This window comes from Priapulus caudatus, unplaced genomic scaffold (genome assembly GCF_000485595.1).
Source record: "Priapulus caudatus unplaced genomic scaffold, Priapulus_caudatus-5.0.1 Scaffold462, whole genome shotgun sequence".
Classification (NCBI taxonomy): Eukaryota; Metazoa; Priapulida; class Priapulimorpha; order Priapulimorphida; family Priapulidae; genus Priapulus; species Priapulus caudatus.
This window is the reverse complement of record NW_014577523.1, coordinates 130813-143211: the sequence shown is the minus strand read 5'-3', so window position 1 is coordinate 143211 and position 12399 is coordinate 130813. Positions and strand designations below refer to the sequence as shown.

At 39.8% G+C, this 12399-nt stretch overlaps 1 protein-coding gene across 1 annotated transcript in view; it reads right to left on the bottom strand.

Moving 5' to 3' along the window:
• Positions 1–388: 388 nt before the first annotated feature.
• The window catches only part of LOC106810676 (cyclic nucleotide-gated channel rod photoreceptor subunit alpha-like), an 85708-nt gene continuing 73697 nt past the window's right edge, over positions 389–12399 (bottom strand). Inside the window, exons 4-6 of the mRNA XM_014814105.1 lie at positions 6683–6845; positions 2588–2730; positions 389–1077 (exon numbers count right to left, since the gene is read on the bottom strand). Of these exons, the coding sequence (XP_014669591.1) occupies positions 389–1077; positions 2588–2730; positions 6683–6845 (995 nt within the window). The remainder of the gene's footprint in view (positions 1078–2587; positions 2731–6682; positions 6846–12399) is intronic.

Here is a 12399-nt window from a genome sequence, read left to right as displayed (position 1 = left end):
GGAAGGCGCAACCATGCAGCCCTTAAATTGACTACGTCACGAATTTCATATGATGTATATTTGTAAAACGTTTGTTGCATTTTTTGCATGAAAAACAAGTAGGACGGCACTAAATCTATCCTCAAATTCTTACCTGATAAGATTGTTTTTCAACGCGTTTTTGATATAATATATATATATATATATATATTCATATTATGGATCACGACATTAAATGCTTGCTATGGGCTATGTATGGGTCATGTGTGTTTGCTCACATCGAACGGAATAGAAAAATAGGAAGTATAATGCAGCAAGTTAACCATAAAACTGAACAGAATCACTTACATTTTGTGAAAAAGTGAACATAATTTTTTTTACTTTTACTATTTACGGTGACGTAATCACTTTAAATCACTGACTCCTGATTAATGCGGGTTCTTTCGTCGCTCGTGCTTGTCGTACTACCAGCGCTACTACTACCACACATGTGTATTTCGATTTCCGCGAGTCGATTCTCGACCTCCCACTGCTGCTGCGTTAACCGCAGGCTCATTGACGTATTGTCTGTTTCCAGCCAAGCTAGCCTTTCTCTTAGTTGCTTGACTTCTACTAGAAGAATCTCCTGCGACGAGTCTTTAGCCTCTGATTTAACCGCCATTTTCGTGTCTGTTTTACTATAAGCGCCACTACGGAATGCTACTGAATCGCCCGAAGGTTCCCGCCAGCCTTGAAGCAGTTCGGACGCCGAGGAAGAATGGGACAGAGGTATGGAAGACGCTGATATTGGCACTTGATGTCTTGCTGACGGGCGGACTGTTTGTAATTCACACTCTGTACCTGCGTCACTGCTGAACTCATTGCTGCCGTCATGCTCCTGACGGCAAACTCCAGCATCTCCTAGTACGGAGCCTCGCCGCGAGAACTGTTTGGCGTGGCAGTCGTTGTCGCACTGCAGCGTCGCCAGTGTCTCCTGACTACGGCCAGTGTGTACCGTGCGCATGACAGGAAGGGTGTTATAGTGGAACGGCGCCTGGATTGGTTGCTTCCCGAACGACTCCACCAGACCCGGTGTGCTGCTACTCCGATTCATCGCCGCTGAAACCGATGAAATGTTATCAAACGTTAGAAATGCCCGCAAGCAGTATAAAAAATTATGTATAACACAGCAGACGGCAGGTGTAGCGCGCACTGTCCTGTTCAACGCACGGGAGTAGTGACGGGATTTGCGCTCCCCGAGTTAACGGTTTCAACGGAATTTGGACATGATGAGCAATGTAATGTTGACATGTAATCAGTTGACATGTTCCCTATTATCTACTTCTGATGTAATGTAATGTTCAAACGTAATGCTGGTGGGGTAGCAGAGGCGGATCTAAGGGGGAGGGGGCGCGGGGTCCGGACCCCCCTTTAATTTCAAAATGCCCTAAAAAAATTCATCCCAATTTTTTTAGGGCTAGTTTTTCTGATAAAGATTTACTTATACATATATATATAAATTCGTTATAAAAACCTAAAAATGGGCAAAGAGGGGTCCGTGGGACTTCCGGAGGACCGGATCTGATAAATTTTTGCATTCTAGACATCAAAATTACTGCTCAGATGCTCTCAGAATGCACCAATTTTTAAAAATTTTCTTGGGGGAAGTCCTTCGGCAGCTCAAGAAAAATTCAACACAAGAAAAATCAAGCAGGAAAAAGTGCCCTTTATTTCTTCCTGGATACCCCTTTTCAAAAATCCTGGATCCGCTCCTGGGTAGTGTACCTTGTTTAATCATGAATTACTTAATAAGAGCGTACATTATTGTGGTTTTTGTTTTATTATTATTATTATTAATATTATTATTGCTGTTATTTACGGTAACACATCAATTTGTCCAGAGTAAATCATTGCCATTGGCCAATACAAAGTCGATACAAAGAAAAATCCATGTTCCCCTAACATGTTTCTCTACTCGAGTGGTTTTTTATACAATGTCGGGATAAATCTCTGCCGATAATGTTATTTCAATTATACTAGATGTGACGCTAGAAGTTCGTGCAAAATTTTCACGTGTATGTAAGAATAAATTTTTTTTCATATAACGCATGATATTTTGTAAAATAATAAAATGATTAATAATTAAATTAATAATAATAATAATAAAATAAATATATATAAATATAAATAAAATAATGTTTAGAACTAGTTATGCATCTCATTTATCTCTCACCTAATTATTTATCATTAGAAATCTATTCAGTTTAACGAAAAATTGAAGATGCGTGCATTCTCACTAAGTCAACATGCATGCAGGCGAAAAGACCGATGCAGGGGACGGATGAATTGGCAAATTGAGGCTAGCTTACATCATTTATCATTTAAACAAATAAATAATAATATGCGTTAAAATGCACACTACAGCTTGATCGAGACAACGTGCCATATATTGGCATGCTTTACTTCCAGACACAATAGAAACGTCTGAAATCATGAGGTTGTGAGCCATCATTGAATTTTGATACTTGCATCTCCAAGTCCGGTGTCACAAGTATTTATAGGTTTGTAATGACTACGGGAGAAACAGTTCTATCTGAATCAGCTATTTACCCCAGTGGAAACTGCTTACCCCTTTCTAGAGGTGCCTTTTTGTAATTTTTTAGTCGTTTCGACGCAACGGCTTCCAATCGCACTCTTGCTGCTGGGTACTCCTTTAGCACATCCCACAAATCCATCTTGGCCAGGCAAAATAAATCCGAATATCCCACCGACCTAAAAAATGTATATTAGATAGATATAGATATATACTAGATAATAGATTATACTAGAGTTGTTGGTGATAGGTACGATTGCCCTGCGCTGAATTTTATTTCTAGCAATAATTATCATTAGGTTATTTTGTACAGCACGCAACCTGCAATGCGCAATCAATAGGTAGATAAAATTACGAGATATATATAGGGAGAGTGTCACCAGATCATTATTCAGCATTGAAGAGACGCCCACTATATTCCTATTTCACACGTACACCACGCATCGACGTTAAAATTGGTCTATTATTCCATAATCTAATTATTCTACTATAGTCTTTTACGACGTAAAACGTATTTGCTACTCCAAGAAATCGAGACGGTTTTAATCGAGATTTTTCACTAGCATATCGGATGTAAAAAATAATGATGCCGAGAAAGCAAGTCTGTTTGACCCTACTCAACATTTTTTTTATTTTACCGACTTTTCTATACCGTTTCTCACCACAGTGATGGCGGTGTGTGACATCACTAAACATATCAGCGTTCATTGGTCAAAGACGCGTAGAGTTACGAGGGTGACCTAGGGTGCCCCTCAAAGAGTTGCGACAACCCAGGATTTGACGCCATATTGTTTCCAAATGGATCCACACCGCTGCCGCTCAAGTACAGCGCTGTATGGATACGCTGTACAATGGTCCGTAGTAATTAATTAGACTAATCGAGCTTCAATAAACTCAAAATTCACAGAGATTATAGCTAAGACATGTGTCTATGTGTATCTAGATTTCTAGAAATGTTACTCAAATCGTTCGCGCCATTTGTATATACTGACCCTAGGGTGACCGGGCCTATACACCTCATTCTGATAAATAGGTAATAAAAAGTGAACGATTAGCAATTGGCTATCGCGCACGTAATATTGAGTGGGTGCCTACATATTATTTTCTGATATGTGGGGGTCCCTGTATATCACTTTCTGTTACACGGGCGTAAATCGGGTAGTAGGAGGAACTAACGAAAAGGAAACGGAAGTGAGAAATGCGTATAGCACGCTGATTGTTCTCACAGTTCGGTTTCTCACCCCATTGACATCTATGTTTTAGAAAGTAATGTACAGAGCAATGTGGACGCGGCTGGTCAATAGTTCTGGTCCGGCCGCTATTCCTATTGACAACCGTTTATGATATGGTTCCCTCATGACTTGTCGCGTAACTTCCGCTAATCGCACAGAAATATTACTTATTGGATAGATAATCGTTCATGTTCGCAATAGACACAACACAACACGTTCTATCAAACGGTATGAGTGCGAGGAAAGAGTAAACACATGTTTACTGGATCACCCCATAAACCAGACTATATCGTCCCATAAATCAGAACAGTATACTATAACAAGTGTTTCTATCAGCATTCTTCAAAGCTGCACTCCTGTTTCTCCTTTTACATGTGTGGACATATTTGACTAATGTTCAGATGTTTGAAGATCATAAAGTCTAAGTTGCCATAGGAAAAATTGCCACTGACGATGACGATGGACCACTGCAATTGACGATAGAAATGTCCAAACCCAGGAACTGGAAGGTACTGAAACGTATGCATATAGAAACCGGCGCGGAATTATCTTCGATCCATATAATTTTCATTGCCTTTTTCATAAGGAAAATCTGCCAAAACAGATAGCAGGCCGTTGTGGTTTGTCGATTCAATACGGATGATTTCCTGATGATTTCATATTCCTACTCCTTCCCGAGCAGTATTCGAATGCCACCATTTAGATTACTACTCGCACGATGTCACGGAACATGAAAAGCCTTATCAACATGTCAGTACTTCTGCAGAAACTCACACCCCATTGAAATAATGGTGACAGCTCAAAGTAGAAGAATAAATCTACTAACCCCTGCTGTCTACATCCATGCGAAGACGTTCTTCAAAAAAGATAAAGATGGTAAACCACGATATACGTCTATGGAAAATGCCCGAATTTCCCGCACACCGGTTACGGATTAGGACTCACTGATCAAAACAAATTTAAGTTTGAGGTTTACTTGCCCACAGTGCGCATGTAAAATTTGCATTAAATTGACAGAAGATTCTTTAGTCGATTAATTACATCGATGCAGAAAAAGAAGATGAAAATCTGACCCAAAGTGTCGCTTTTGATGAAGAAACCAATGAAGCAAAGAATTGACTAGGTACATTTGCGATTCCAGTTTGAATGTTGGGACGAATGTATGATATGATCTTGTGTCATGACCTTGTCTACTATTGGTTAATCGTAAATGATCGCCTTTTTAATTAGCAAAGGTTTGCACTGGAGTTAATGTACAACTGTACTCACTAGAGTTCTAAATGTTCCTCCCACTGCCCATAAACATATGCTTGGTAAAACCTTGTTTTGGTAAATTTTTGCACAAAGTCTATCGGTTTGGGAAATATTCACGATTTTTTCTGTCAGATTTTATTTTTATTAGGCAGTTAAATAAATTTTAGAAATTCTGATTACTCATCAATTTACGCATAAAATTTATTTGCGCCACATTTTCTGAATAATACAAGAATGCATAATGTTAACGCTTCAGATTTCAGCCTATATATTTTTATCTAAATTTTGGCTGTTATATTTTATCGGTCTCTGCTGTTAGATGGATAGTGGTATACGTCGTGGTACAACTACTGTAGCTGATATGGTCATTATTGCTGCAGATGCTTGTTCTTCGTATTCTCCCCTTAGCTTCCCTCCCTCTGAGGAGCAACATATTCGGATCTGTCTACAAAACTGTATAATATATATCTGGATAGCTATTGTTAATTACCATTAGCTTACAAGTAAATAATATTCTATTAAATTTCTGTAATGCTACGAGAAACTAACAAAGTTTCATAATTTTCTACGGGCATTGCTGCTATAGTGGTTGTCGTAGTACACTTACTACCAATAGAGCCTACTGCTGCTTAAGGCCGCCGCACACCAGCCGATTTTTACAAACGATGAAGCGATGAAGCGATGAAGCGATGTAGGTGTGGGCGCCACACCTACGATAATTTCTGCAAGGTGAATGTCATGTGACACGGGCAGCTATTGGCTGTTCAATATTTATCGCACACGATTTTCTTGAGGTCACGCGCACACCACAAATCGCGTCCAAATAATCGGTTCAAAATCAAACATGTTTGATTTGGAACGATCACCCGATAACAATAAAATCGTCTACAAATGAACGCGCACACCTACATCGTTTCATCGCTTCATCGCTTCATCGCTTCATCGTTTGTAAAAATCGGCTGGTGTGCGGCGGCCTTTACGTCTTTCACTACTTTTCGTTAGTTTTTCTAACGATCTCACTCGCATGCACATCTTCTCTTCCTTTATATTCAACTATTTTTCTCTCCTCCCCAACTAGCTCTCTTCCACTCTCCCTATTCCCTTCCCCACCGCTTGCTCATTCTCTCTCTCTCCCTCTTTTCCCTTTTCTTTTTAACCGTTTCGCTTTTTCACATCTTTTCTTGCCCGTTTTCGTTTTGCGTTCGCTCTCGCTCCCTCGCTTCCATGCACTTGCTCTTGTGCTCTCCCTCCCCTTTCTCTCTTTCCTTTCCTTTCATCTCGAGCAAGTGCAGTGGTAAACAAAATGACCTTTTCAACTTTTTTCGATACTAATTTAATTGGCCCTAATTTTTCTACTTTGCTTTGGCTACATAAAACACGCTACTCATTTAAAATTGCGTGTTTCTAACCATATTTTTCAACATTTTGAATGAATCTTCGGCGTGAAACCAATTGTCTTATTCGGTTTATTAGCGCATCTATATTTGCTTGTTAACCTATAGCAGCGTATATATATAGCAAGTATATATAGCATATAATTATGGAATATCACAACAGCATTGCTGTCTGTCTTAAACATGTTGCTCTGTTATGTAAAATTAAAACTAAATCAATCTCTCTCTTTTATGCTATATCATTGTCGTACCTGACAGATGCGGTTCGTCGGTTTCCAGCAGTTCCCATATTCAGTATGCTGATCTCTCCAAAGTAACTGCTTGCTTTCAACGTGGCTAGAACTGTTTTTCCGTTGTCTGCTACGACCTGTAGCCGGCCACGATTAACTATGTACATTTCTTTGCCGACCTCACCTAAATGCAAGTAGCAAACTCTGGTATAGTCCAACGCATAAATACAGTACGACATTTGGTACGAAACATATAGTTATAGGCAAGGGAGAGGATTTAAATTCATTAACAGCATACGGCTCTGCCAGTTCCAGGTACAGGTACCATGTAATAGTAACCGTAGTAATTTTTTATGTATAACGACGCATATACATATAAAAACGATATAGAGACAAGGAATAGTGAGCTTCGTCGCATTCTTATGCCAAAATGGCGATTTATTTGTTTGCAACATTGTCGGATTTTACCATATATACCGGAGCGTAGACGTACATATATACTAGGTTGATAGCACAATTTTACCAGCGCTATTGCCCAGCTAACACAAACGATTTTCTCCCATATAACGTTAGGATTTCGTTTCATCATGTATTGTCTCTTTATAAAGGTTTAGCAGCAAGGTTAACCCAGGTTACCCCAGCTAACCCAAAGGTTAATTAGTACTGGAGAAATTAGCGTTTGGATGCGCATTGTGCGGCTTTAATAATAAGGTCAAGTAAAGGTTCTTAAAAACGCTTTTTAAACGGCTTAACACCCGTTTTGGTATGCTTTAATAAAAACGTTATGAACGAACGTTTAATTTTAATAAAAAAATTACATTTAGGTTATTGAAAAAAAAGATTATCAAAAACTAAATATTAACTATCATTTAACATAATAAAAACGTAGGTAACAATATCTCTAGTAGCTCATGGTGGTTTTGTATGTAATTTTATGTCCAGACCTAAACTCTTCATGCATCCACTAATTGAAGGTCCAGGAACAATATTTGGTTGGTAACACATTTCCCACTGACGGCGAAATAGCTTTTTGGGCCACGCCCTTTTTGAGCGAAGTACTACCATCCACCGTGACTGTATCTACAGAACCGTTGGCCACATTATGGGGGTCAGTAATACATTTTCATATCCAAAAGTCAATGGTTTTTAAGATAATTGCCAAAAACCGATTTCAGCATGTTACGTACTACATTTATTTTGATTTCTACACTTTTTGCCTTTACTACAGCCACAAATCGTCACACATTTTATGTTCCTTTCTCTGCAAGTGCACGTTATGGTACTCATACATGATGTTGGGCATTTGCATGGAGGGACAGGTCATCGGGCCTGCACGATACTGGCTGTATCACTGGTGTTATGCCAACATCCGTTGCTTCATATCCATACTGGAGTGGATCTGGTTTCTAATTTTGGTTTGGTTTGGTTCCTTGGAATGGGACCATTTCACATGGAGAAGATTGTCATCGCTTGCATTGGGAAGTTTTTAGGCTGCATCGGTATTGATCTGGCTTTGATTGAGACTGAAGCCTTTGGCAAGCTTGTTGTAGAGAATAGTGTCATGACTGGAGGTCACTATTGCACAGGCAAGGAGGCAATGAGTCTTGTATCAGAGGTGATGACAGTTCTTATGTTTGAGAAGTTTCAACCTGACCAGGACAGTACTAGTTGTGAATTAGACCAGCAAATAGCGACCATGGAAACTAAGATGCAGCAGGCTTTAGATGTTGACCGTACAGAGTTCAGAGAGATTTGGGAAGAAAGCAAGATCTTACATGCAGACTTGACGAAGTCTTTCACAGAATGGAAAGAAACGGCCTGTAATGAGAATGTGAGGTACTGGGGCTTGTTTCTGGATGAGCTGTATCCTATCCTGAGAGATCTTACACACTCTATTCGGCAAGGCGATTGGCATCTTTTCGTTTCAGCTGTGCGGAGGTGCATGCCTTTGTTCTTCGGGTTTGGCCGGAAAAACTATAGCAGATGGGGTACGCTGTTTCTTGAAGATTGCCTGGACATACAAAGGAAGCTCTAGGGTATCTACAGATGCTTTACAGATGGTGGATGGGTGATGTACTACACTCTCCGACAAGGCAGTGCAGTAGGATTTGACATGGCACTCGAGAAGTGTTACGATAAACCCGCCAAGGTTGCTGGATGTATCATTGGGATGACTAGACAGAAAGAAGCAGTAGCATTATGGGATCTCCTAAAGCATGAGAAAGATCTTCATGTGGCACAGCTGCTGGAATGGTGTAACCTGGGAGACAAAGATGACAGTGAACTGAGCCTACACCATGAGTTCAATCCAAGTTCTACGAAGATTGGCCATGCATGTTCGTGCGAATACGCTTCTGGATTACATAAAATCCATCAACAATCCGTTCGGCGCTGGAATCAGACTTCAGAACATCTCTACTGGAGCTGACATACTCCAAGAGGTTGTTGACGGATTACTTGAATGCCTGGAAATTGGTGAGAACAGTTATCAAGAGTTTGTTGAAACCAGATTTCAGGATAAGGAGAAGCACCTACATGATACAATCCCTACCAACCGCAAGACTGTTTTCGTGAAACGTACTTCTACCACGTCCACAGCGAAGAAATCGATGGCGAAAAAGGATGCTGCAGAAACGATTAGGTACATTGACTATGCTAGGAAAAAAGGGTACAGCATGCTAGAACTCCTGAAGTATGAATAGAACATCCCAGTTCCTCACCACTGAATGTAAAGATGGCATCAAATTGAAGAAGCCCGATAAAGCCTCCTTATCCAGGGAACTTGTCAGTCAACTAGGAATGTACACGAGGAATGTAAAGAGACACGAGGAATGTAAAGAGTGACGCTCAAATGCCAATAGTAGACTTCATGGCACTTGTGCATGAACTACCAATAAAAAGATGGGCCTTTACACATTCGGGGAATTGGCTGAGAGTCTTTCCAACAGCATTCTTACTACAGGCTCCACGAGTCCACAAGAATACATTATTTTTGATGTTTATCAAAAATAATCAATCAAGCAAATGGAACGGGCACAGAGAAGTTCTTCAGAACAAATCACTATCACCATTAGGTCTGACAATCAGAAACTCCCTGTCGATCTTGATATGTTCTGGAGCTCAACGTTGAACAAAGTTCGGTTGCAGGAGTATGTCTTCAAGTGGATGCTGCACAATGTCGAGTCGGACAAGCAGATCTTCTTTGGAAGAGTATATGGGGGTGAATGCAGGAAATTGTTAGCTGGCACTGAAACACAGATCGCAGAGCTCTTAAGCAACCAAGAAGAAGCCGACGACAGAATCATGTTCCATATTAATGATGGTGTTGTGAAACACGGGGTTCAATCAGTCTTGGTTGACTCACCCGACACAGATGTCGTTGTTAACCTCATCTTCCACTTCAACAAAACCTGGCAACTACAAAAGCTGTACGTGAAGCTTGGTAACCGGAAAACTGTACCAGTCCACCTGTTGGTTGATCAACTGGACAACGGTTTGGTGTCGTGTCTCGTGTACCAGCAAGGTGGGTCCAAAGCTGCCTGGCCTGAAATTATCCATGGATCTCTCCCTACTGAAAGGGTTTGGTGTAGAAGAACTGTCACCACAGATAACAAGCAATGCTGAATAGTTCATTGTGTCTGGATTAAAGAGGACAGACTGTTCCACTTTCGATGAATATCGATGGGAACAGTACCACAACTCCAAGAAAGAATTGGACTTCAACCAGCTTGTGTGCTGTTCATCAACGCTACGAGAACACATAAAGCAAGCATATCTGCAGTTTAAGATGTGGTTGCAAGCCCCAACTCCTGCAGTCCCCAAACCAGATCCACTCCAGTATGGATGTGAAGCAACGGATGTTGGCATAACACCAGTGATACTGCCAGTATCGTGCAGGCCCGATAACCTGCCCCTTCCATGCAAATGCCCAACATCATGTATGAGTACCAAAACGTGCACTTGCAGAGAAAGGAACATAAAATGTGTGACGATTTGTGGCTGTAGTAAAGACAAAAGGTGTAGAAATCAAAATAAATGTAGTACGTAACATGCTGAAATCGGTTTTTAGCAATTATCTTAAAAACCATTGACTTTTGGATACGAAAATGTATTACTGACCCCCCATAATGTGGCCAACGGTTCTGTAGATACAGTCACGGTGGATGGTAGTACTTCGCTCGAAAAGGGCGTGGCCCAAAAAGCTATTTCGCCGTCAGTGGGAAATGTGTTACTAACCAAATATTGTTCCTGGACCTTCAATTAGTGGATTCATGAAGAGTTTAGGTCTGGACATAAAATTGCATACAAAACCACCATGAGCTACTCTAGTACAAACGTTTCTTGCTATATTTGACTCAATTGTATTGGGGAAATGTTTCATTACTTACCACAACAATAAACTCTTCACTAATCATAAACGCGCGCATGTACGCACGCACACACACAGACGTGCACACGCATATATATATATATATATATATATATATATATATAGAGAGAGAGAGAGAGAGAGAGAGAGAGAGAGAGAGAGAGAGAGAGAGAGAGAGAGAGAGAGAGAGCAGAGATAGACAGGGATAATGGACAATTTCACATGATCGCTATTTGATTCGCAGTGTCACTGTATATAGGAAAGCGTCAATATAGATCTAGGATATTAGGTGCCTGATACTCTATTGAAAGAAACACCACAACATATTGTGCATATATTATATATATATATTATTATATATATATATTTATATTATCAGGAGTAGATAATATGGGGATATATATATTATATATAATATGCACATGTAATATACTGACCCCTTATAACACAGAAGCCACTCTGACACTCGTGAATTATGAAAGTCAACAACGTCTTTACTTCCTACCGGATAAAAAAACATAATTAATTGCTTTGCTAAATTATACTCGGCTTTAAGTTTCTAGGCACATGCTGTCCTCAACCGGCTGGTCATAAACACGGAGCGAGAAGCAACTTTCGTGTCCCCCCTAGCAATACTATCATAATACTTTTCTGCATATGTAGTCGCGCAGGAGAAAACACACGGGTTTAATCTCAGCACAAGCTCACAGAGAAATCCAGCCTTCTGTATTCTGAAATATTTCAACCTAAAAGAAAATGTATACTAGATAAGCGCGCATAAATGGAGGTTTAGCCACACCACACTATGTAATTTATGTTAACTTAATTATTATCATTGTATTTAAAAATGCTATTATAATTACGTAAACATATGCGCAACAGTAGAATCTCGAGTGTGTGACATTCAGTTATAAGACATTCGACTTCTATTCGGGTTCTGTATATCTGTCATAGCCGGCAGGTGTTGCACAGTGCACAGTGTAAGCACTGCGCGTGCATCCGCCGAATATTTTGTTCAGCAGCTTTCACTATATTGGTACACACTCCTATGCGATATATCAGTGAGCAACACATATCAGAAATTTTTGTCAAATTTTGTTATTAACTGAATACAGCTATACTGTGTATTGATTGACACAACCATATTTCAAACTTATATATATATTGAATTGATATAATATAGTTTGGAAATATGGTTCTGGGGCGTTTATATATATCAAATATATTAATTTATTTTACCCTAAACCGTCTTCAATTACACGAAAATCTTTAGATATCTTTTCGGCTCGGATAATCGAGACTAAACTGTTTAATATAATGAACAAAACTTGCAATATCTTCTAGAAAGCCTTATTCGGATTCATGTCTC